Raw genomic sequence first — 26,987 nt, forward strand, 5'->3', positions numbered from 1 at the left:
ATCAGAGACATCTTGAAGGAGGAAAGTTTCTGTTAAGCAGATCAAGTCTGGATTGTCAGAAGCAACCTGAATGGAGCGATCAATCAGGTTTGAGTGAAGGCCCCGGATGTTTGAGGTCCATACCGTTAATGAGGAGAGAGGGGGAGTATCGGGTGCAGGACAGGGGAGGGGAGGGGTAGGGTCAGATGAAGGGTGAGGGGGAGGTAGGAAGAGCAGTTGATAGTGTGTCAGAGATTACAGAAGAGTTACAAGAAAGTGAAGGAGGAGGAGGACGAAAGGTTTGATGGTGATGGGATAAGGAGGCACACTGAGGGGATGTTTGAGGGGGGGCAGAGGAAAGTAGGAGGTTGGGGGAGGTCGAGGTATGAGATAGAAGGGAGACGAAGTGGGGAGGAGGCAGCTTTGAGAAGGAGGTGGGAGGAGAGAGAATTTGGGAGGGATGGTTGGGGGGGAGATTTGAAGGGGAGGGGTTGCGGGAGAGTTTTGAATGGGAGGGGCAAGGGGGGAGTTAGGAGGGGAGGGGCAAGGGGGGAGTTTAGGAGGGGAGGGGCAAGGGGGGAGTTTAAGAGGGGAGGGGCAAGTGGGGAGATTTGGAGGGGAGGAGCAAGGGGGGAGTTTAGAAAGTGGATGATTAATGAAAGATGAACATTTATAACAAATTGGGTTTGTTGTGATTTTCAAGTTAGCGATCCGTTTAAGAACGATGGAGGAGGGGTGGAATGAATGAGAATTTAGAGCATGGAGTGATTTGGAATCATAAGAGATTGAATATTTTTTTCGAAGAAACAAACTTCGACGGGGGAAGCCTGAGGCTGCAAGGCCTCACACGCCGCGGCAAACAAACGATTAATTTATGAAAGATAAACACCGAGAAACATCCAAGGGACACACTATAACACACTTCTCAACCAGTCACTTTCATCCTTCCTCAACACATGACCAAACTATCCCAACCCTTTTTTTTTTTTTTTTTTTTTTTTTTTTTGTTGTGTACAGAGTCGAGGCTCGTGAAAGAGCTAACATTTATCAAACAAACAGATCAAACAAACAAGCAAACAAAGTATATAAAAAGGGGAGCGGTCGACAAGATGGGGAGAGAAGGGGAGGAAGCACACAAACACAACCACAACATTTGAGAGCAGGGACATCGGGAGATGTTTTTGGAGGGAGAGAGCCTGGGGGGAGGCAGGATAGGTATAAAACGCAAGGACACCAAGGACTTCCAGGAAATAAGTCAGTCACCTCAAAAAAGTGGATTTGGGGTGAAATTAGCAGGGGTAGAAAAGATCAAGGTTTTGGATTGGGGAAGATAAGAGATGGTGGTGAACAGCCGTTTTAAAGACCTGGAGGGAGGAGTGGGATTGAAGAGAGTGAGGGAGTTTGTTCCAGAGGCGGGAGAAAAGAGGAATGAGGGAGTGAAGGTGAGCAGAGAGTCTTGATTTTGGCAGTTTAACCATAAGAGGGTTGCAGGCAGATCTTGTGCGACCTGCAGGAATATTTGGGGGACGAGAGAGCTGGGGGAGCAAGGCCGGAGAGGAGTCGGTAGAAGACGGAAAGACCACCAACCTGCCTGCGGTGATTAAGTGAAAGGCCCTTGGAGATAGCGTCATCGCGGGAGATTCCAATGATTCTGATCGCTTTGGTTTCAACAGCGTGAAGACGAGCTAGGTGTGAGGCAGGAGCACCAGCCCAGAGGGGAGAGCAGTACTCCATTGAGCTGCGGAGAGCAGTACTCCATTGAGCTGCGGAACCTGTTCCTCTTCACAGCATCAATCACAGGCTCTATTCCCATCATCTTTCACAATTCATCATTTGTCTTCCTCTCTCTCAACGATACTCCGCACTCCGCATAGAGGCAGCACAGCTACCTCAAAACATCACTAAACCTCCTCCATGTTTGACTGTAGGGAAGGTGTTCTTTTCTTTGAAGGCTTCATTTTAGTTTTCTGTAAACATAGAGATCATGTGCTTCACCACAAAGCTCTAATTTGGTTTCATCTGTCCACAGGACATTCTCCCAGAAGGATTTTGGCTTGTTCAGGTGTGTTTTGGAAAACACCAGTCGGGCATTCTTAAGTCTCTCTCTCAACAGTGGGGTCCTCCTACCATAGAAACCCCTCTTTCATTGATTCAGAGTTGGCGACGGATGGTGTGAGTTGAAACTGTCGTACCTTGTGTCTGAAGGTCAGCTTGAATCTGTTTGGCAGTTGATTGAGGTGCTTTCTCCACCATTCAAACAATCCTTTGCTGCAATCTTCAATCAAGTTTGTGTCTGACCTCCTCCGACAAATCTCTGGTTTTCTTTCTTTTCTCTATGCTCATTTCAGTACACACAGTGACACAAAACAGCAGAATGAGTCATTTTCTCAATTCAAACTAGTTGAATAAGTGATTTTTATATTGCAGGCACCTGCAACTCACCATAGGTGAGTTCAATTCCAAAGTAAAGGAGAATCACCTGCTTGAAATCGAATTTCTAACAACTTCTAAAAGGTGCCAATAATATTGTCTGGGCCATTTTAGGATTTCTGTGTGGAATAAGCTAAGATTTAGTAATTTTTTTCAGCTTTTTTGGTTTTGTTCCACTGCAAAGCAAAGACATTTATGTGGATACCAAAATATTTTTTTATTTCAACAATTTTCTGGAAGAAATAGTGCATTATTTGAAAAAGGTGCAAGGGTGCCAATATTTTTGGCCACGACTGTACATACAGTGTCATGCTGTTCTTGTGTTTCTTTATTTGCATTCGTTTCTGAAGAATCGATGCCTCTTTCTGGTTGTGGGGATGCTTCGCGAATTGCCATAAGCTTGCTCTTGTCGAGAGAGGCAATAATAACCCATCAGGAGAAAAGAGCGACCTTGGAATGCATGTAAATTCATACATCCTGATTGCTTCTTTAATAGCTGGGCGGCTTAGCTAAAAAATTCGGATCGATTGTGCCTTTTCCCTTAAAAGCATGAAACTTGGCACATGGCTAGAATACCCGAAAATAAAGATTTTTAGTCCAGGGGGCATCCCCAATTTCACCCCATATGGCGGCCATCTTGAAATCCAAGATGGCCGTCATACAAGACCTATTTTGATGAATATCTCCATAATTAGAACAGATATCAAAATGGTTGAAGTGCCTATACCTACATTTTTAGGGTCTAGGAATCGTGAAAGAGTGAAAGACATGCAGAAAGTGGGAAAGGAGGCTCTGGAGTCATTTGTGCAAGAGAGGCTGATTGAACGCTCAAAGCCTTTGAATGATGTCGTCCCGCGCAAAAAGTTACCTCTGTTTGGCAGCTCATCAGTAACAGACCAGCTGACAGATAAACACAAGGTAGCCTCATTGAAGAGTGATGTTCAACTGTTTTCTCGCCTCTATATTGCCTGTCAAACCCGCGAGGGAAACCTGGATGAATTTTTCCGTCATGAAAATCAATCTTTCCCTCCATCTCTGTCCAAGGATGGGAAGCTTCGACCTGGTACAAAGAGCGACCTTTTGGACTGCTTAGAGGAACTTTCACCATCAAGCACACAGATGCCAGAGGTGACATGTGTCATACTTGATGGGGCAGTAATTGTTCAAAAGCTAAAGCCCGATGTTGGCACAGTCAAAACATTTGGCGAATATGCCGAAAAGGTCTTCATCCCATTTGTTTTCTCACAGTACAAATCTGCAACCCGACTTGATCTGGTGTGGGACCGTTACCTACCCGACAGCCTTAAGAGCATGACCCGTGAAAAGCGTGGCAAGGGGGTTCGCCGACGAGTAGATACCTCAGTTGCAATTCCTGGACAGTGGCAGAACTTTCTTCGAGTTGATGAAAACAAGCGTGAACTCTTCAGCTTCCTTTCCAATGAAACAATTAAATCATTTGAAGACCAGCGCAAGGAGCTAGTTGTCACACTTGATACAGAGGTTCTTACTGCTCCACCACGCATTGATCTAGAATCACTCTCTCCGTGCACTCAGGAAGAGGCAGATGGTCGGATGTTCCTACATGCTGCTGATGCAACACAGAGAGGGCATAGTAAGGTCCTCATACAAACTGTGGACACAGATGTTGTCGTGCTTGCAGTTACAGCATCCCAGAAGCTTTCAGTGATGATATGGTTACAATTTGGGACAGACAAGAACATGCGATTTATCTCTGCACATGATATAGCCACAGCTCTTGGCCCTGAGAAATCTAAAGCCCTCCCCATGTTTCTTGCACTAACAGGGTGTGACACTTCTTCAGTGTTTAATGGGCGTGGAAAGGTAACTGCATGGAATGTGTGGGAATCATTCCCTGAGCTCACAGAGGTACTGGCAGAAATTTGCCACCAGAGCACAGAGATAACTGAAACCTGCATGAACGTCATTGAGAGATTTGTTATTTGTTGTATGATCGCACAAGTACTGCTACTGACATTAACATTGTACGAAAGAAACTGTTTGTAAAGAAGGGCAGACCTGTGGAATCAATTCCACCAACACATGATGCCCTTGTGCAGCACGTAAAGCGGGCAGTATACCAAGGCGCACTATGCTGGGGACAAGCATTGCATGCTAAGCCTGATCTACCAAGCCCCACTGAATGGGGTTGGCAAAAAACGTCTGCTGGCCAGTTCAAACCAATATGGACAACACTTCCAGAGGCTGCAAAGATCTGCAATGAACTTGTTAAGTGTGGGTGCAAAAAAGGATGTACTGGTCGTTGCCGGTGTAAGAAAGCTGCACTTCCCTGTACTTCTCTCTGTGCATGTGATGGAGAATGCAGCAAAGACTAGAAAACCACAAGATGGCACAGTTACAGTCTGCGATGTCATAGACACTTTTAATCACTGAAGAATGCCAACCTGTTAAGAGTATTTATATGCATTCCCAGTATGCATGATACTATGCAAAATTAATATTTTCATATAACTGCTTAATATTTTATGTTACCATTGGATTCCTAGACCCTAAAAATGTAGGTGTAGGCACTGCAACCATTTAGATAGCTGTTCTAATTATGGAGATATTCATCAAAACAGGTCTGTTATGGCGGCCATCTTGGATTTCAAGATGGCCGCCATATGGGGTGAAATTGGAGATGCCCCCTGGACTAAAAATCTTTCTTTTGGGGTATTCTAGCCATGTGCCAAGTTTCATGCTTTTAAGGGAAAAGGCACAATTCATCAGTTAAGCAGCCCCACTATAAGGTTCACATCAGCATGAGATTGTGCGACAATGAGCAATCTTGCAAAGAGTAATCTTTCTTGTTTCAGTTAAACTACCTGCGAGGGCAATTTGATCCTTATACTTTTTGATCGGCGATCTAAAACTTTCGATTCGAATATTGACATCACTGTGTTTGTGCTCGTTCTTGGCATGATGTTTTATCTCACTTAATGCTTCAACAAAAATATACTGAAAGCAGATAATACTATACAACACAATATACTGAAAGCAGATAAACAATAATATACAACAATAATATACTGGCCAAATAAGTTAGCACACGGAAACAACAGACTATCAAAATACAGTCGTGGCCAAAAATATTGGCACCTTTGCACTTTTTTCAAATAATGCATAATTTCCTCCAGAAATTTGTTGAAATTAAAAAATCTTTTGGTATCCACATTTGTATTTCTTTGGTTTGCAGTGGAACAAAACAAAAAAAACCTGAAAAACGTACTAAATCTTAGCTTATTCAACACACAAATCCTCAAATGGCTGGGACAATATTATTGGCACCTTTTAGAAGTTGTTAGAAATCGATTTCAAGCAGGTGACTCTCCTATATTTTGGAATTGAACTCACCTTTGGTGAGTTGCAGGTGCCTCCAACATAAAAATCACTCATTCAACCAGTTTGAAAAGAGAAAAGGACACATTCTGCTTTTTTGTGTCACTGTGTGTACCGCAATGAGCATGGAGAAAAGAAAGAAAACCAGAGAATTGTCTGAGGAGGTCAGACACAAGATTGTAGCCAAGCATGGACAATCTCAAGGCTGCAAGTCCATCTCCAGAGACCTTGATGTTCCTGTGTCCACGGTACGCAATGTTATCAGGAAGTTTAAGGCCCATGGCACTGTAGCCAACCTCCCTGGACATGGCCGCAAGAGAAAACTTGATCAAAGATTGCAGCGAAGGATTGTTCGAATGGTGAAGAAAGCACCTCGATCAACTGTCAAACAGATTCAAGCTGACCTTCAGACACAAGGTACTACAGTTTCAACTCGCACCATCCATCGCCAACTCGATGAAAGGGGGTTCTGTGGTAGGAAACCCAGGAGGACTCCACTGCTAAGAAAGCTCTACTGGAGTTTGCCAAAACACACCTGAACAAGCCAAAATCCTTCTGGGAGAATGTCCTGTGGACAGATGAGATCAAATTAGAGCTTTTTGGTAAAGCACATCAACTCGATGTGTACAGAAAACAAAATGAAGCCTTCAAAGAAAAGAACAGTAAAGGTTCAACGTTTGATCTCTTGACCCATCTGGGTGCGGTTTACATCCGCACCTCACACCTTTCCTCTTGCATTGCATATGCCGTTCTTCTCAATTCATTTACATCCATGCACTTTGATTCCTTTACTTTCTTGCCTTTTTTCCTTCTCCCCCCCCCCCCCCCCCCCATTTTTGGATTGGCATGTGCACGCCTGTGTGTGCCGGTTGTGAGTCGGGTCGCTTCCATACCTCGCTCTACTTCTTTTTTCTGTTTTTCCTCCCTATATTTTTCCTGGAATGCTTCTGATGGCATGTCAGTCCTGTGTATGGACCAAGTTAAGACTGTATAAGTGGCTTATTGGTGCTAATAAATACTGTCGCGCAACTCCGGTTAACACCAGAGTCGCGGATGGCCTAAACGGTCTTATTCGGAGGCAACTACCCAAACATGGATTCGGCTATGGCCGCGCGTGAGGAAGAAGGAAAATGGAGGCTGCGGCAAAAGCACTTACCTTGGTGAAACGATGGCAGCTGCAGGGAAATTGATGCACGCGACACCGAATTAAAATGTACAAAAATAAAGATTTATTCACGGACCCCATAACAATGAAACGCGACAGCAATCAAATAAACTAAATCCTTCATTCGGGATCCCGCACACCAGACTCAACAAACAAGAACAAAGGAATGGAATACGAAAGAAACACGTTCGTTATGTAAAGTGTAACCGCGGAGCTCGGGCTTATTTAGTCTTTGTCGTCTTGTCTTTGGCTGCCGTCCAACACGGCTCCGTTCGGCCCCGATGTACCCACGAGGCCTCGCTCCAAGCTCCACAAGCCCCGATCGCACACCATGAGGTCCCTCACTCCAAGTGCCACAAGGCCTCGCTCCAAGCGCCACGCGTCCAACGCAGGCCGATCTCCACACGAAGCACAAAAAGACAGGAACGGAGAGAACGCAGGTGCGACTGCACGCTACCAGCCAAGCAAAAGGACGTCCAAGCGAAACAAAGGAACATGTCAGAAGCAGCGAACTTCACTCGGGCTAGGCAAGATGACCCAACTCTTGCTGCGCAACTCACTCACTCGAACCAAAGTCCTCGTCCCTGCGAACTCAACTAACTCCAATCGCGTTTGGCACTCGCTAATATCACCTTCTTCGTGACGTCAGCCTTGGCGCGCTGCCCAACCAATCAGTCTCCTCCACCGACTTGCCGGCTCGCCCAGGTGCACGCCCACTGCGTCACTCCCACTCCCGCTCCCTGCTCCTGGTGTCGTAGCGTGTGTTATTCGAGGTGGATAGGCCTGTCGGAGGTGTAAATGGCGGCGGCCATGCGGCGGTGTCCTGGCCTGGTTTCTTCCTAAGTCATGTCAGGGAAGGGCGAGTCCGAGAAGTCCCCATTGCGGTAAACACCGCATCCATAACACACACACACACACACACACACACACACACACACACACACACACACACACACACACACACACACACTTTTATTGACCTTTCAGCCTTTCTTCTTACCTTTTTTTTTTAAAACGTTTTGAGCTAGGAAGCTTTAATTTGAACACGACCGTGACCAACTGATTTGGCCATTTTTGATTTATTGATCGATTGATTATTTAGTTTTTTCATTAATCACTTAATCTCGCACAAACTTAATCACAAAATCTTAGCTCTTTCACGAGCCTCGATCTTGTATACAAAAAAAAAAAAAAAAAAAAAAAAAAAAAAAAAAAAAAAAAAAAAAAAAAAAAAAAAAAAAAAAAAAAAAAAAAAAAAAAAAAAAAAAAAAAAAAAAAAAAAAAAAAAAAAAAAAAAAAAAAAAAAAAAAAAAAAAAAAAAAAAAAAAAAACACTTTTCAAAAAGTTACAGATTCGGATGAAACGGTGGTGGTTTAGGTATGCTATTAGTGAACTGATTAAGAAATTAATTATTTTATGATTATCATTTACTTATCTTAATTATGCAATTAATCAAACAATTATAGTACACCATCCCCTCCAAATTCCCTCTCCACGTGCTGCAAGGCGGCATCACCGGGCGCCGTGCCCCGGCAATGTCATGCACTGGAGGATATGTTGTTTATTATTTGGCATGGGGCTGGTGTACTTTGAATACGTCTCTACTTGTCTTTCATTTTATTTGGGAGACTGGAGGAATGGATTGGGGGCATTGGAACAGAGAAAGCTGCTTTTATGTAACCGATAGTGATATTTTTGTTGTATTAAGTACTTGCAAAATCGAAGATTTTTCAAGTATATTGGTCGGTTGCGTTTGTGGTTCTGTCTGTCTGTCTGTCTGTCTGTTTGTCTGTTTGTTTGTCACCGGCCTACAGGTCACAATTTTCAACCGATCCTCACGAAACTTCACCAAATGGTAGAGTTGGTCAAAAGAAAAGAAGCCTATTGTTTTTGGGGTCAAAAGGTCAAAAGGTCAACATAGGCCAAAGGTCACCAACTTTGCTAAATTTCTAAAATCCTCAATTTTCATCCGATTGACTTGAAATTTGAAGAGGACTTACATATCTGGGCACTGAATTCAACCACCAAGTATATTTGAGGTCAACATAGGCCACATATCTAAAATCCCCAATTTTCATCCAATTGACTTGAAATTTGAAGAGGACTTGCCTATCTGGTCACTGAATTCAACCACCAAGTATATTTGAGGTCAACATGGGCCAAAAGGTCAACATAGGCCGAATTTCTAAAATCCTCAATTTTCATCCGATTGACTTGAAAATTGAACAGCATTTGCACATTGAGTCACTAAATCGGGAAACTAACTATTTTTGAGGTCAAAAGGTCAAAGGTCAACTCATGGTCAACCTTCCAAAATCATTTTTCATCTGAAAAATCGTCACTTTTCTTCCTATTGACCCGAGCTTTGATCAAGATTGTCAATTTTAATCTTGATGAAATGGACAATTTGCTGTATCAATGGAATTTTTTTTCTTTGGGATGGAGGGCGGCTTTTGCAAGTATCGTGCTCCGCATGACGTCTTCTTGTTTATTTATTGTTCATCTTGGTGATGTAGATACAAATGTACCAAGCAAGCATTGATTCCATTACATTTGAGGAAATTTAGACCTTCAGGATAAATATCATAAGTGTAGATGCAAGCTTTGTTAAATAAATCAACCCTCAACTCTCCCTTTTTATGATCAGAATATGTTTGTTTTGCTAAATGCCCAGCTTTGGAGAGTTGCTCTTTGCAAAGGATGCATACAGGTAAAAGTGTTTTTAATGACAAGTTTAAGATTAAAAATCAAGTGTGTCTGTGTATACTATTTTTCAGCTGCTTATCTTGAATTCCTTATTGGGCATCATAACTGAGCAATATTGGGCACAAAATTACATTCTTGGTAAAACCACAATTGTATGGTGTGGGTTGTCATTGAGCATGACAGCAAAGAACAGCCAGAGGAAAGAAGCGGAATAACAATGAAGGATGTAGCCTGGTCGTTATCTTTTCAAAGCAGTATTGTGGAAAGCACAGGAAATGGGAGGGTTAGGGGGAGTGAGGGCCGTGATCCTCCCTTCACCTCTAACAAGCCTTCTTTCCATGTTAATTGTTTAGCTTAGTTACAGTTACTTAATTTGTTTATTTGCTTATGTTGTTTTATTTTCTGAATCCTCATAACCAGGTGCATCGAGAGCCAGTCCAGGCCCCGAGGCAAACAACCTCGGGACCCCTACCCCCACCCCCACCCTTTCTCTCTTTTATAACTTTTTAAGGAACTTTATTTAATGAAAAACAAAAAACTTTAAAAACCCCACAAATTGTCGTCGTATGATCGAAAATAAAGGAGATAGCGGGACGTTTGGACCGATCGAGTCAATTTTCACCCTCGACTGTTGAACACTGTTTCTCCATAAGATTAGCAAAAAAAATATGTGAGATGGTTAATAATTTGTTTTGGATAAAGAGGATACAAACCCATTTCTTTGTAATGCACATTTCTGGTTAATAACCATTTTCTGTAAAGTTTGAAACTGTACCATTAACAGTGGTAAATGTTGTTTTGTTTCTGGCAAGAAAGCAAAATCAGCTTCTGGGTTTAAATGTAACAATGAGGAAATGAGGATGAGCCGATGAGGGGTTTCACTGTACTGTTTAATCATGTAATTTCTATTTTCATTATTTTTACCCATCCCCAGCACCTTACATTTCTTTGTTTAATTACATCTGCCAAACTTTTGCCCAATCTATTAAGGTATCTAGGCTTTCCTGAATCTAATCACCACTCCTGCTATCTACCTGACCTCCAAGCTTTGTGTCGTCTGAAAATTTGGATAGCCAACTCTTAACTCCATTGTCTAAATCATTGAGGTAAATTGTGAATAATAACTAGCGGAAGCCCATGATAAAAATACCACGATAAAAAAGAAGAAGAAGAAGAAGAAAAAAAGCTTTTTGTTATTGCACTTGTTGAAAGAGCTCAAAAAATGGGAGGTTATGAGTTGTAATTGTATGCAACTGACACTTGTACTTGTATGCAAAAATAAACTAGAAAGGCATTCGGTAGAGAGCATACTTCCGCCAGGCTGAACAGTTCATATTTTGTAATCCACTGATCGGCTGGATCCGATTCCAGACCTTAACCAAACCGAATCAGCTCGATCTTCTCACCTAACCAAGTCATCCACCTTGTTTCATCTGAATCCGTCCACAACTTCTTGAAATAGCGTGCTATACTGTGGGACCCCCGCTATTCGCAGGGGAAAATTCACGAATAGCGAAACCCGCGAATAGCGGGGCATTGTTTCAATGAAAAAAGGGGGGATAGGTTCCCGAGTTGTGAAAATCTGCGAATAGAGAGGAACAAACCGTGAATGGCAAGGCAAAATCTGCAAATGGTGAGGCAAATCCCGAGAATGTCGAGGATAATCAGCTAAGGTCAATGAAAGTCTCGGAAATGGTGAGACAAAATCCACAAAAGTCGATGAAAATCCCGTGAATGTATGCCGCAGCATTGGTTCAATGGGGAAAAGGGATACGTTATAGGTTCCTGGTGGTTCCTGATTCATAGAGGGGAATGAAATTTAAAAACAAAAATGTTTTCGACTGCAAATGCACATGATTACAGTTTCACAAAAAATGCTTACAAAAAAAAATAAAAACGACAACACCATTTACCATTTTCAATTTATTGAAGGAATCCACTTACAATTTATTAAAAGTGCTTAAACATACCGTACCGTGAAAGTAAACAAAAAAACACACCATCATGTTCCGCTTAAATTTTTTATTTTACAAACGCACGCAACTTTCAAAGGATGGTGATGATGATGATGAATTAAAATCCCATGAATTCCTCTAACTTTGAGAGCGACCCAAATGATGGTGCAGCAAAATCGCGCACTAAGGGAGAGGTAGGAGCAGGTGAGGATGCTGGTGAGGACACAGAGGGCGGCAGGAGAAGGTGCTGGTGGTCTTGAGGTGGAGGGAGCAGGGCCGAAGAAATGAGTAATGGGAGCTTCCTGACAGATTTCCCAACATTTCGATGCAGCTCTTTGTATGGGTGCAGCGCATCATCCAATCACCTCTTGAACTTGAGGTATCTCTCCACGAGTGGGTCAGCATCTTGCACCCTGTCCGCAAACGCCCGCATGCCATGCAGCAACTCGCCCAGGAACTGGTCTGTGAGGTTGGACCTCGGCACCTCTTCCTCATTACTGCTCGCCACTTCCTCCTCGGAAACCTTTGCAATTGCGTCCAACTTGTCCTCGATGATCGGGCTTAGGGAACAGTTCAGCATCATGGTTTTCAGCATGAAGTCCCTCGTCTGCATGTTGTACTCAATCCATATTCTGAGAGTCTTCTCCATCCTTTCCATGTGGACATTCCAGACATGGGTGACCACCGTCGTACTGGATAAAGCGCTCGCTGAAAATGTCTCACGAATCGCCTTCTCCTGCTTTCGTATGTAGTGTATGGTGGATTCGTTGATGCCGTAATGCCTGCCAATAGAGGCCGCACTCTCTCCTCTCGAAAGGCACATCATTTTCTTCTGCCTCTTGGTAGTCGACGCCTCTCCAGCACTGGTCTTGCACTTGGGAGCCATGACTGAACAATGAGCATAGCGAGACAAAAACGCAGGTCAAAGCAACGGGATGAGAACAATGATCGAGATCGAGGACACAATGTGTATGTGTAGGATTGTGGGTATCTGCGAGAGGTACTCTGCCCATTTTTTGGGGGGGATGTTATTGGATGATGCCGTATTGAGCCTATCTGCTAATTTCAAAAATAGATTTAATGAAGCATTTGCATTCTATAACTCGTGGAGGATGACTTGTTTTTGTCGTTGATGGAACATACCCCTAAGCGTTTTCATTGTGTAAGATCTCTGATGATGCTTTACTGTAAATTGCAAACTGTAATTGATTTAATGAATCATTTGCATTCTATAATTTGCGGGGTTGACTTGTTCACACATCTGGTGGGATATCCTGCAAAGCTCTCGATTATAGTTTGGATAAAATTCGCACCCGCGAAACCCATGAAAACGCAAATCACACAGCAGTGAATCTACTGTATAAGCAGGTCATGCTTGTGGCTTGCATCAGATGTTTTTTGTGTACGTACGTCCAGCTGCTTCATGCATAGATGGTGAAAGATGGGTTTTATAAATGTGTCAAGCTAACGGCTGTACAGTACAGTATAAGCAGGTCATGCTCGCGGCTCGTGAATTTTTTTTTTTCGCCACTGAAAAACCACGAATTTGCAGAACATGGCTGCGAATAGAGGGAAAAAAACCTCGATTTCATGGAACACGGCCGCGAATAGAAAAAAACCCCGCGAATTTGTGGGACACTTTTCCGCAAATAGAGAAACGTGTCGCATTTTATCAACCGTGAATACGCGGATTCCGCGTAGAGCGGAAGAGCGGAACTGCGAGTAGCGGAACCGTGAGTAGCGGAACTGCGAATAGTTGGGTCCGACTGTATATCGTTTTTGGCTCCGTCTCTCAATTGTGAAGATTCACTTGAAAAATTATTGTATCCGGATCCAGTTCTGGATCTTCTTCACCAAAATTGAATCAATTCTTCCTTGTCACACACCCGATCTGTCCACCAAATTTTGTCCGAATCTGTCCATTACGTTTTGATATTTTGTGTTGTATATTGTTTTTAGTCCCACCACTTAATGGTGAAGAATCAATTCAAAACGTTCTCTGGTTCGGATTGGGATCCTCACCAAAATGGAATCAATTTTTCCTTGTCACACACTCAACCTGTCCACCAAATTTCGTCTGAATCTGCCCTCTACTTTTTGAGAGATCCTGTTCACAAACAGACAAACAGGCTGGTGAAAACACCACATCCGCCCACCCTCGGTGTCAGAGGTAAAGAAAAGAGTAAAATGACTAACAATTTGATTTTTTTCAAAACATTCGATTGGGTAAATCTCGATTCCAAATGTTGCACTAGCTGCACTTTATACAGTGCATTCAGAATGTATTCAGACCCCTTCACTTTTTTCACATTTTGTTATGTTGCAGCCTTATGCTGAAATCGTTTAAATTCATTTTTTCCCTCATCAATCTACACTCAATACCCGATAATGACAAAGAGAAAACAGGATTTTAGAAAGTTTTGCAAATTTATTAAAAAGAAAAAACTGAAATATCACATTGACATAAGTATTCAGACCCTTTGTTATGACACTTGAAATTTAGCTCAGGTGTCTCCCATTTCTCTTGATCATCTTTGAGATGTTTCTACACCTTGATTGGTGTCCACCTGTGGTAAATTCAATTGATTGGACATGATTTGGAAAGGCACACACCTGTCTATATAAGGTCTCACAGCTGACAATGCATATCAGAGCAAAAACCAAGCCATGAGGTCGAAGGAACTACCTGCAGAGCTCAGAGACAGGATTGTGTCAAGGCACAGATCTGCGGAAGCCTACAAAAAAAATTCTGCTGCATTGAAGGTTCACAAGAGCACAGTGGCCTCCATAATTCTTAAATGGAAGAAGTTTGGAACAACCAGGACTCTTCCTAGAGCTGGCCGTCCGGCCAAACTGAGCAATCGGGGGAGAAGGGCCTCGGTAAGAGAGGTGACCAAGAACCCGATGGTCACTCTGGCTGAGCTCCAGAGATCCTGTGTGGAGATGGGAGAAACTTCCAGAAGGACAACCATCACTGCAACACTCCACCGATCTGGGCTTTATGGCAGAGTGGCCAGACTCTTAGTGCGGCCAGAGAAATCCAGAGTGCATCCAGAGAGTGCGGCCTCTCCTCAGTGAAAGACACATGAAAGCCCGCTTGGAGTTTGCAAAAAAGCACCTAAAAGACTCTCAGACTGTGAGAAACAAGATTCTGTGGGCTTTCAAACGTGACTTCGAAACAACTTACAAACGGGTTCAAACGGGTTGTGTGCGTTAGTGAAGTGCGAATCTGGCTGACACATTTCTTGAGGAATAGCAAACAGGATTATTAACCACAAGAGACGAAACAAATGGAGAATCCTGGATTAAAGGTACCTGATAACGAATTAATAGAGAAATAACTAAACACACTTTCTACAGTTATCGGAAACCTATCGTGCCATTAACACACAAAGAGGAGGGGGAAAAGGGAAGGCAACCAAGCATGGTCTTGAAGGATATCGAGTGGGCAGGTCTTCAAATTGGGCATGTTGTGGAGAGATCACGAGGGAGTCTACAGCAACAAGCTCATCATCCTCAAAAAGACGGCGACAACAGTCAGACTTCAAAGTCCCAACTGACCCACGAAGCCCCGACTGGTCTGAGTCACTCCACCTTAAAAAGACCACAAAGCCCCGATGTCCTGACTGGTTGCCATTGTCCGTGCATGGCTTTTTATCCTCTGCCCTTGAGCATCCTTCGCTCCCAGCCTGGCACTCAGAATCATGTGGAATGCAGCTTTCACTGTGGCGATGTCATGCAGGCAGGATGGCATCATGACGCCCCTTGAACCATCGCAGGCCTCTGAGGTTTGTAAAGCCACACATGGGACACAGACACAGACGGTACAGTTCTGCTCTCTTCCTGTTCTTACCTTACCTGGTGCCTTGTGCGGTTTGAGAGAGAGGACATGTATAAATTACACTTTCCTACCTATACCACCCCTCATGGCGTACATAAAAACAGCACAACCTCACTCTAAGGGGTGTCTGGTTTCACAAAATGATCCAACCTACACAAACCATAACTTAACATTCAAAGCTGGTACTTACCCATTCCAATGTAACAAGATATATAACAATTTGAACCACAAGATGTCGGTTAAGGTTTGCTGAATACACTTCTTTTTTTTATTTTTAAAATATCAAGTCTTTCTTTGTGAACTCGAGCTAAAATCACCTCCCCAGCCTTCGCCACTTTCCCATAGAACTAAGCTTTGTTTTTGAGATGCTGATGCATGTATTTATTTTTCACACTCTCAGTTGCTTGTTCATGTTTGGCAGCTTTGCCTTCGTTTCCCCAAGACAGCTGTGCTGGCAGCCTGGCATTGGGCAGTGTTAATGAGAGACTCGTAAAGGGTTTAATTTTCCGCCTTTCCACCTCCGGCAGGGAAGAGGCCACAAAACATTTCTGTCGCTAGGCTGCCTTTGATTGAAAAACCTGTGTTCTCCGTGGGGAAATGTGCCGACGTTTACTGTGGTTTTCCTTTCTATTTTCCCTTCTTCACAAAAACGTAGAATTCGCTTTTTCATACTTGATGTATTTGTATTTTGCTCATTTTGCATTTCGCTTGTCGGGCAAGTTAGAATGTATGGCTGAATGCAAATTTGACGTTTTATAACGTTCAATAAACAATTAAGCCGTACATACTGACATACTATAGTAAACTATACCATCTGGAAAGCCTTTTGTCTGTTCTAAGCTTATCTGACACTTTTCCTGATCTCAACATCCAAGCCATTTTTGAGACCCCATGACTGCAGTCATATTGAATTCTCTGGAAAAGCTTTGTTTTAAAATCCCATTCCTAGCATTATCCATCGTACCATGACACTCCATATCCTGAACTCTATGCCGCCATTTTGGTCTCTGCACCTTCTTTTCCTTTGCCTGTGCTTTATCGCATGAACCATTTGCCTTTTTAACTACAATAGTCTGTTTGTTCTACTTTGGCAGAAACCTGCTTTGTCGAAACATTTTAAGCATTGTTCCAACCGTTTTTTAAGTACATTCGCCCTGAATCAGTGTACACCTATTCAACGCAAACACAGACAAAGATTTTGGGTTATTGTCCCCTGTCGCACCGCGGAGCGAAAGGGGGACTATGGTTTTCCCCTCCGTCCGTGCGTGCGTCCGTGCGTGCGGACGTGTGTGAGCAAAGGACAGAATTTTAATTTGGTGTGTGGGTGCAACCCACGTCAAAATCAAAGATGGCCGCCGCCATGTATGTCTGACGCCATGTATGTCTGAACCTTGTGAGCTGAATATCTTGAAAAATAAGCGAAGTACCAACTTCTAATCTGGGGTGTGGGTGTATCTAGGCGTAAGGAAGAACGCTATTTAAAATTGGGTCGCCACGTCAAAATCCAAGATGGCCGCCACCATATATATGTCTGAACCTTGTGAGCGAAATATCTTGAAAAATAAATGAACTACGAACTTCTAATCTGGTGTGTTGGTGTATCGACGCATAAGGAAGAAGGCTATTGAAAATTGGGTCGCCACGTCAAAATCCAAGATGGCCGCCGCCATGTATGTCAACCTTGTGAGCGGAATATCTTGAAAAATAAACGAATGACTAACTTCTAATCTGGTGTGTGGGTGTATCTACGCATAAGGGAGAACGCTATTGAAAATTGGGTCGCCACGTCAAAATCCAAGATGGCCACCGTTATGTATGTCTGAACCTAATCTGACGGCGAGGCGAGGTCACGTCTTTTCGAGGTCACGAGGCGAGGGCGAGGTCACGTCTTTTCGAAGCTGCTCCATGCGCTCACGCTCTCGAAGCTAAGTGATCTATCACAATCGTGTTTTTGTCGAGACTGTATCTATCTTTCGGTGTGTGTACCTATAGCGTATCTTTTGGAAAATTTTCGGTGCTAATTTTTCGTACATGTATACACAATCGTCGGTAATGGTATCGAGTATTCTGCGGCCTAGTACTCGTAGGCTTAGACTACCGTACCGTATCCGACCTTGTGGTTTTGTTTTTCTCTCAGCGATTCGTCGAATGCGCTGAAATTATTTTCGTTCTCTGTTTCGTACCAGTCGTTCACCCCGTACCTCCTTGTTTAATATCTGTACTCACAAAAACAAACAAAAAAAAACCCCAGAAAAATATTTCCTTCCCAGGTCTTATTCGTTTATTTGTTGTTCGTTCGTTCTTCGTTCACGATCACGCAGTTAGAAATGTATAATCTCTCCCCTGAACAACTATTTTCTCTCATATATTATAACACCCTTTTCTTCTTTTCCTGCAAAAGGATGCTTTCGTCTTGCTCACCAAATCTATTCATTCCCAAAAATATATATAATACCATCTCTTACAGTTCCGCCTTTCTACATTCCCTAAACTATCCAGAACTCCACCCCTCCTCCAGTGTCCTCAAACGTATTTTTGACTCGAAGGTCTCAAACTCATTTTGCAAAAAATGTTCGTTTCCCATGAATCGTACACTTTTCAAAATCCAATCTCACCCCTCCCCTCCAAATCCTCCCCATCACCCATCCCTTTCAAATCTCCCCCCTTGCCCCTTCCCTCCCCTCCCTCCTAAACTCCCCCTACACCCCTCCCCTCCGAGACTCTCCCTCGCTCCTCCCCTCCTAGACTCCCCTCTCACCCCTCCTCCTCAAAGCATCCTCCCTGCTTCTTCCCCCTTCCAACTTTCACCTTCATCTCCCCAAACCTTCTGCCTCGCTCTTCCCCCTCCTCAAATAACACCTCACTGTGCCTCACCCAATCTCCATCAAACCTTTTGTCCGCCCCATTCTTCCCTTTCTTCAAGCTATTCTGAAATCTCTGAAATCTCTGACACACCTTCAACAGCTCTCCCTACCTCTTCCTCCTCTTCCACATCTTACCCTACCCCTCCCCCCCCTGTTCTGGACCCGATGCTCCCCCTTCCTCTTCATTAACGGTATGGACCTCAAACATCCGGGGCCTTCGCTCAAACTTGACTGACCTCTCCATACAGGTTGCTTCTGACAAACCAGATGTGATCTGCTTAACAGAAACTTTCCTCCTTCATGATGTCTCTGATGCCTTGGTATCTCTCCCACGTTACTCCCTCCTCCGGTATGATAGACCTGAGCCTCGTCCTGGAGGTGGGGTTGCTATCTTTATAAAAAACTCTCTTCCTCACTCGCCCTCCACTGCCCTCTCTCCACCTCACCCCCAGGAATACCTTTGGCTACGGCTTCCCCTTCGCTCCCACCTTTTGTTCATATGTGTGTTGTACCGTCCACCAAACAGCGATGACTCCATCTACATCTCACTGTCTGATAATATGGACCAACTTCTATCTACCCATCCCAACTCTCTCTTCCTCATATGTGGTGATTTCAATTGTCACCATGCCAGTTGGCTGGGTGTGGGTACCTCTCTCACCAGCCATGGCTCTTCAGCAAAGGACTTCTGCGACTCACTGGGACTGACACAATCTGTCAATTTCCCGACCCGGATCTCAGTCAACGGAGCATCTTCTCTTCTGGATTTGGTTATGACAAACTTCCCTGAAAATGTCTGCTGCTCTTCTTCTGCTCCAATCGGCTCATCTGATCATGTGCTTGTCAAAGTGGACATCTCTCTGACCATTCTCAGAGAGCCTCCTCAGCGTCGACGAGTCTGGCATTTCACTCAGGCCAACTGGCACGGTCTTCAAGCAGCCATCAATCATCTGGACTGGTCTCCCATCTCTACCGCCTCTGACATCAAGTCATCCTGGGAATTCTTTCAAAGTAAATTGCTCTCTCTCATGCACAGATTTATACCATCTTGTCTTCAGTTGTCATACCCTTCCTCCCGTCCATGGTACACGGAATCTTGTGGTGAGGCTGTTGCCCTGAAACAACTTGCTTTCGTCTCCTGGAAAGCAAATCCAACGGAAGGAAATCTCATTTCCTTTCACAAAGCCCGAAACAAGTGTGTGTCCACCCTCAGGAGAGCCAGGAAACAATATCTCACCATTCTCAAGACCGAACTCTCTTATCTGTCTCCCTCTTCCAAATCCTGGTGGCGTCTGGTCAAATCTGTTTCTGGTGTTTGTTCCCCCTCCATCCCCTCCCTCACCTCAAATGGCTTAACGGCTGACTCCGCACATGAAAAAGCTGAATGCCTCAACTCTGTGTTTGCCTCTAAATCTTGTGTCCCAAACCCATCCCTCTCTGTACCCACCGTACCCAGTCGTACCCAGCTGCTCCTGGACTCTGTGTCCTTTCCTCCTGACAAGGTGGAAAAGTTTCTGTCAACCCTCGACTCTGATTCTGCAACTGGTCCTGACGGCATCAGCCCACGGGTCCTAAAATCATGTTCTTTGCTCTTTCACTCCCTCTTTCTGTTCTCTTCACCCTCTCTTTTGCTCAAGGTCATCTGCCATCTGCTTGGAAATCAGCCAACATCACCGGTTTGCACAAAAAAGGTGCAAAAACAGATCCCAGCAACTACAGACCAATCAGCCTTCTCCCAATTATCAGCAAAGTCATGGAATCCATCATTGCTTCAGATATTAAATCTTTCCTCTTCTCCAATGGCTTGATCTCTGATCATCAATTTGGTTTCAGACCTGGTCACTCTACTCTGGACATGCTGCTTCTGCTTTCTCAACAATGGATGGAGGTCCTCAACGCCAAACAGGAAATTAGAGCTGTCTCCCTTGACATTTCATGTGCCTTCGATACGGTCTGGCACCCTGCTCTGCTCACCAAACTCTCCTCCTTTGGTATCCATGGAAATCTCCACGCATGGCTGGCGGACTTCCTCTCTGGTCGTAGTCAACGTGTGGCCCTGAATGGGTTTCTCTCATCTCCTCTTCCTGTTCAGGCTGGAGTTCCCCAAGGTAGTGTTCTGGGCCCTGTGCTTTTTCTGGTCTTCATCAATGATCTCTCTGACTCTTGAAAATCCTCTCTATCTCTTTGCTGACGACTCTACTCTCTGTCGCTCCATTCCTCATCCCTCAGATCGGCAGTCTGCAGCCTCCTCACTCTCTGCAGACCTGGACAAAATCACAGACTGGTCAAACAAGTGGAACATGTCTTTCAATCCTGACAAATCTCACACACTTACAATGTCTCTCCGAAAGGACCGACTGGACAACCCTCCCATCTACTTTCTCAACAATCCTCTCCAAGAAGTTCTGTCGCTCAAGCTTTTGGGTCTCACTATCTGCCATGATCTTTCTTGGGAAAACCACATTTCCAAGCTGGCCTCCAAAGCCAGTCGCCGACTGGGCATCCTCCGTCGTGCGAAGTCCTTCCTTGGCACACCTGAGCTCCTCACCACATACAAGGCTTTCATCCGCAGCTCAATGGAATACTGTTCTCCCCTCTGGGCTGGTGCTCCTGCCTCACACCTTGCTCGGCTTCATGCTGTTGAGGCCAAAGCTTTCAGAATCATTGGAATCTCCTGCGATGTAGTCAACACCGAGGGCCTTTCACTCACTCACCGCAGGCAGGTTGGTGGTCTTTCTGTCTTCTACCGACTCCTCTCCGGCCTTGCTCCCCCAGCTCTCTCTGTGCTCTGTCCCCCCAATATTCCTTCAGGTCGCACAAGATCTGCCTGCAACCCTCTTATGGTTAAACTGCCAAAGTCTAGGCTCTCTGCTCACCTTCACTCTTTCATTCCCCTTTTCTCCCGCCTCTGGAACAAACTCCCCCACTCCCTTCAATCCCACTCCTCCCTCCAGGTCTTTAAAACAGCTGTTCACCACCATCTCTTATCTTCCCCCATCGAAAACATTGATCTTTTCTACCCCCGGTAATTCACCCCAGAGTCCTTGCAGTGTTCATATGTTTTATTCCTCTCCCACCTCCCCCCAAGTCCTCCCGATGTCCCTGCTCTCAAATGTTGTGTTTGCGTCCTTCCCCCTCTTCCCCCTCTCTTTTGTGTCCTTCCCCCTCTCTCCCCATCTTGTCTGCCGCTCCCCTTGTTTTTTGTGTTTTGTGTGTCGCTTTGTCTTTTTGTGTGATTAATGTTACCTCTTTCACGAGCCTCGATCTTGTATACAAAAACAAAAAAAAAAACAAAAAAAAAACCTGACCATGTATGTCACCAGGCTAGACTGCTACTTCAATAGCGTCAAAGTTTGGAATTTTTTTCCCTACAATCTTTTAAAATTATTATTTTATTTAAAGATCCACAGAATCAGACGTTCATGTTTGGTTTAATGGATCAGTATAGCTTCACTTAATACTTCATTGTTTTTACCCTGCGCTTGTGAAGCGAAAAGCGGGATTAAGCAATTCGGTGCGTGTGCACGTGTGGCGTACGTAGGTGTCTGCATTTTAAAAATTCATTTTCTTATCAGGCATTGATCCGATTGACACGAAATTTTGCACTATAGGAGCGCCTCATCCTGTATATTTTTTAGTGATAATTATGATGACATAGGTCACATGGTACTGGCGCCATCTTGGGAAAACTTTGCACCTCTATATATCCGAAACTGCTCCATGGGAAAATTGAAACATGGCTCATTGTTAAGTACTCCCCATGGGGAATAACACATGTTAACAATGATATCATCAGTGCATTCATTATGACATCATCATTCAACAAGTACAACGCTTGATCCAATCAGTATGAAAAATGTTGAGGTCATCCTTGCCTCGGTGGAGATTAGAACGACACAGAGTTTGAGCACTTGAATGAGTTTATGTTTGCACTTTGATGAGATGCTTTCTAATTGTTGACAGGTTTCTTCTGAAAATTTATACAAACAAGAAAAGTTAATAGATGCATTGACGACTTTGCGCATTCCAGTTGATCTCTCATTATAATGTCGTGTTAGTTAAAACCTCACTCGGTTGTTTAAAATTTATTTAGCTTCGAATACGGTCCTTGTCCTTGGATGAGGGCCTTGTTCCAGCATTCACCAAGTCAAAGCTGTCGGTGTTGGCTTTTTTTTCTTTCAAATAAACTACTCTGGTAATAATTATAATCCCCCTTTTTAACCATGTGTCTTTCTCTTTCACTTTTTACGAACATTGCCGTCAAGTTTTACAATTCCATGAGAACACAACCTTGAGCCAACTCCTCTCTGTCTTTTCTCCTTTTCCACATCCCTCCCCACAAAGTTCCTTTTGTATGACTGTTCTCTGTTGGTACCTTCCTTATGGTAGGACTCAAAGTTGTGCTTTTTGCATATTTTGCATCCGGTGTGTCATCATCATTATTATTTAAGAAAAAGTCCCTGGGGGATTGTGAGCTGATGCGTTCGGATTAAGCATTGCTTTAGTGACTATCGGAGAGGACAATTTTAGATGTCCTTACCGTTTTATACAAAATGTTCGCCTTCCAAGCATGGTTTTGGTTTTGATTCTGCAGTTGTATGGTGACATAATAAAACAAATAACCCCAAGTGGGCTGATGGTTCTCTCTTGAGGTTGAGGTTCCGACCTCTGCTGATTTTCAGGACCCCCACCTGGGAGCCCTCCTGATTCCTTGGGAGGCCCCTGATACAAAATAAAAAAACTCCAAGACCGAGTGTTCCTGTGGACCAGCGAGTAGAAGGGCTGTATCGGGTTTGAGTAATTGGTTGGTAAATAAGGGACGAGTAGGGATCTGAAGTTTATTTGAGAGTCTAGATGAGATGACCTAATAACTCGTTCACTCGCATCTCCTCACTCCATTGCCACATGCCTCACCGGAATGTTCACCCCATTGGTCACCCCAGATGCTGACGAAGGTCATTTGCTCTTGAATAGTGTTGGTGATACTTTGGGTTGCAACTCCAATGTGATTTTTGAACACATTCCATTTGGCCTTTGTTACGCTCACCAATAATGTTTTGTGATTCATTGAGGGTAGGGAAAAAGCCTTTGTATGGATATACGTAAACTCTGCACGCACATTAATAACCTTGAGAAGTTGCATTTTGTTGACCTGTTTTGCCACTCCTCGTGTTGCTTTTGTGATTTGTGTAAGTGATGCAGGTGATGGGTGAGGTCTTGATTCTCTGGAATGTGTTCTGCCCAGGTTTGAATATCAAGACAATGATGTTGAAATCATGATGTTGAAATACCAAAGTTTCCCACTTTTTTATATATATAAATTTTCTTTTTTTTGGCCAGAAATCAAAAAGAGCGAGTCTTTGACTTGAAACGTTTAAATTGTCAAGTTGAAATGTTGATTCCCTGCATTGATTTAAGGCTCATGGAGGATCTTGTAAATTTACCTAAGTTACAAGGATATTAGCAGACAATGGACAGTCATTTTTCACAGGTTTATCAGCGCCCCCAGGTGGTGTGAATTTTGTTTTCCCGTCTGTTTGTTTTTGTGTACTGTCAGCGTGGAAACATCCTAATTTAACAACTGATAGGATTGCACTAAAAATCACAATTTTCCTTGATTGTTAACAATGACACTTGTACTATAGGTACCAATGTTGGCAGCAAATTCTGTGATTGATTCCTTTGTACTTCGATCTATTCGCCACACCCAGGTTCTGGAGGACCATCTCGGTGCCAAGAGAGTGGAGGGGAGTGGTCGAGAATGTGACAAAATGTCTGTCCGGCCGACGATGGATAAGGAAAATGGCGGGCTAGGGAGCGGAGCAGGATCCGGAGGTGCCGGTGTGACGGCTGGTGGCAGTGGAGGGGCGGCTCGACCGTCGGTGCCCCAAATCTCGGTGTATGGGGGTTTGACAACCACTGGAACCGATCGACAGACTGTGCAGGTGTGCTTTGCTTGGAAAAACAAAAACTGTTGTTTGTGACTGATCCATTGAGTCATTTCCACTGCACTGGGCTGACAAGATAGGACATCAGATTCCATGAATTAATGCCAACAATTGGTGCCTTGTCCTGGAATTCCTGGTTCCGTGAAAGGAAGAAAACACTGGTAATCTTGTCATGGAGAGGACCTTATAAAGAAAACAGGTCAGCCTGGTGGAGTGAAATTGACGTCATTTTATTGTTCGACATCTCCATGCATTATGCCTTGTGTTTTGCCTGACTAAAGATTATGTATAATGCTCTTTCTTGTGTCAGGATATTAAAAATCTCACTGTTTAAAAAAAACAAACCAAAAAAAAAAGTAGCAGCCAACAATAGCCTATTGAATTCCAAATTTCCTGCAGCATTGCTGGAATCTGATGGGGAGAGAGAGACAAATGTCATAATTGTAGGAGTAAAATAACTGCATTTGCTTTTAGTTTGAGAACTTGTTTTCATGCCTCCACTGACGTCACCGGAGGCATTATGTTTTCGGGTTGTCCGTCCGTGCGTCCATCTTTCCGTGATAGGTTTTCATTACCCGATAACTTGAGAACGGCGGAAGGGATCTTAGTCAAACTTTGTGGAGTTATGTATGACGAGGTATAGATGAACTCATTAGATTTTGTGCTCACGAGGTCAAAGGCCAGAGGTCATGTTAGGTAAAAAATCCTATTGCCATGATAACCTGTGAACCAGTGATGGGATTTTGACCAAAATTTGTACAATTATATATTACTAGCAACAGTACCCGCCCTACGGGTGGGGCTTCAATTGGGAAGCCCAAATGAAAGGGTAAAATATCAAATTGAAGGCTTTTTTTTATTTTAAACGATTCATATAAACATCCGTTGAATCGTATCACATGCAAATCATCAAAATCTAAACAGTACATGGCTAAACAGTACATTGACGATCACGTACGTCTCACGTCTCGCTCGCTCTCATGTTGTCCTGATAATGATCCTTCCGCAGATTCACCGAAGGAAACCGAGGTTACGAATTTTACTTCCTCTAGACAGTCAAGTTCGCTCATCTTTTTGGTGCACCGGCACGAGTCGAGAACGGCCCGTGCAAGGGCTGATCCGAGGATCTCATCAAACCGTCTGATCGGTAGTAGCAACGGGCGGTGTGTACAAAGGGCAGGGACTTAATCAATGCGAGCTGATGACTCGCGCTTACTGGGAATTCCTCGTTCGTGGGACACTGTCTCAAGCCCCAGTCTCCATCACGGATGGGGCTCAACGGTTTACCCGAGCCTGACGGCGAAGGGCAAGGTACACGCTGGCCCGTCCAGTGTAGCGCGCATGCGGCCCGGACATCGAAGGGCATTAAACGTTCATTAAACATTAAACGTTCATTAAAGGATTACGAAACGAAAAACATTACGAAATTACGTTCACACCGTCACGTCAAACACGACCGTGAACACATACATCGTCACAACATCGCCACAATGAACGTTATGCGAACGCGAATGTTATGCGGGAGTCAAAACCTGAGAATGCTGGAGACCAAAGCTGAAATTGGGAAAACTAAATAGCCTATTTTACTCCTGGAGATCCCAGGATTACCCACTGAAAATATCTTTGCGATCGGTTCAGCAGTTTTTACGGTACCTTCGAACAGACAGACAGACAGACAGACATTTGGTGAATCATAGTAAGATTGTCACAATGAGAACATCGTGACAATGAACGTTATGCGAACGCGAATGTTATGCGGGAGTCCAAACCTGAGAATGCTGGAGACCAAAGCTGAAATTTGGAAAACTAAATAGCCTATTTTACTCCCAGGGGTCCCAGGATTACCCACCCAAAATATATTTGCGATTGGTTCAGCAGTTTTTACGGTACCTTCGAACAGACAGACGGACATTTGGTGAATTATAGTAAGATGACACAAAGATGTACTGATTTGACTTTGGCATCAAGATGTCAAAGGATGAAGGTTGGAGTCTGTAATAGGTTTTCCTTGTCACGAAAACCTAAGAACGGCTGAAGGGAACCGAGTCAAACTTGGTACAAGTATGTATTGCGATGTAGAGATAAACGGTTTAGATTATGGGGTCAAGAGGTTGGAGGTCCCATTAGGTAAAAATTTTGTTACTGCGCTAACTTGTGAACTTGTATTTTGACCAAACTTGGTACAAGTACATATTGTTACGGATCTCGGGGGTCGGCGCTCCCATTATCAAGGGGGGGTTAATCCCTTGTCCTTTTAGCTGGCCGACCCGAGTCCTGGAAGTTATAACGTCCTTCCCGGTGCGGCGTTAGGTAGGGTTTGCTAGGCCTTGGGGCTCACTGCTACCTAAGTACTAATGCCAGCCGGAAACGAGGGAATAACTCCCGCTCGAACCACGGATACGATGGAAAATGCCGAGCGGATAGCAATCCGAGCTATTAACAAAGAGACTAAACCCGATTCTGAGCGGTTAGATCGTGCCACGTTTACCCAATGGAAGAAAGGACGGATGCGATCGGATTAGGGGAAACCAAGAAAGAACAACGTAATTTATTCACAAATAACAAGTATACATATTCAAATACAACAAGTATACAACAAATAATATTCAAGTTTGGTATACAGAAAGAAAGAGGAAACTAAAGGGATGTACAAAAGAGGAAGAGGAAGAAGCAGCACACAAGGCAGTCTTAAAAACAGTCTTAACTTATTACCCCAGACAAACATACACACTCAACGGGGAT

General features: G+C 43.9%; 1 protein-coding gene across 1 annotated transcript in view; it reads left to right on the top strand.

The window, feature by feature from the left end:
* Positions 1-26,987, top strand: part of LOC137429019 (polyhomeotic-like protein 2) — a 359,347-nt gene that overhangs the window by 43,339 nt on the left and 289,021 nt on the right. The window contains exon 3 of the mRNA XM_078780934.1: positions 24,009-24,242. Coding sequence (XP_078637060.1) covers positions 24,069-24,242 — 174 coding nt within the window. The 5' untranslated portion in view covers positions 24,009-24,068. The remainder of the gene's footprint in view (positions 1-24,008; positions 24,243-26,987) is intronic.

This window comes from Myxine glutinosa, chromosome 6 (genome assembly GCF_964187855.1).
Source record: "Myxine glutinosa chromosome 6, kmMyxGlut1.1, whole genome shotgun sequence".
Lineage (NCBI taxonomy): Eukaryota > Metazoa > Chordata > Myxini > Myxiniformes > Myxinidae > Myxine > Myxine glutinosa.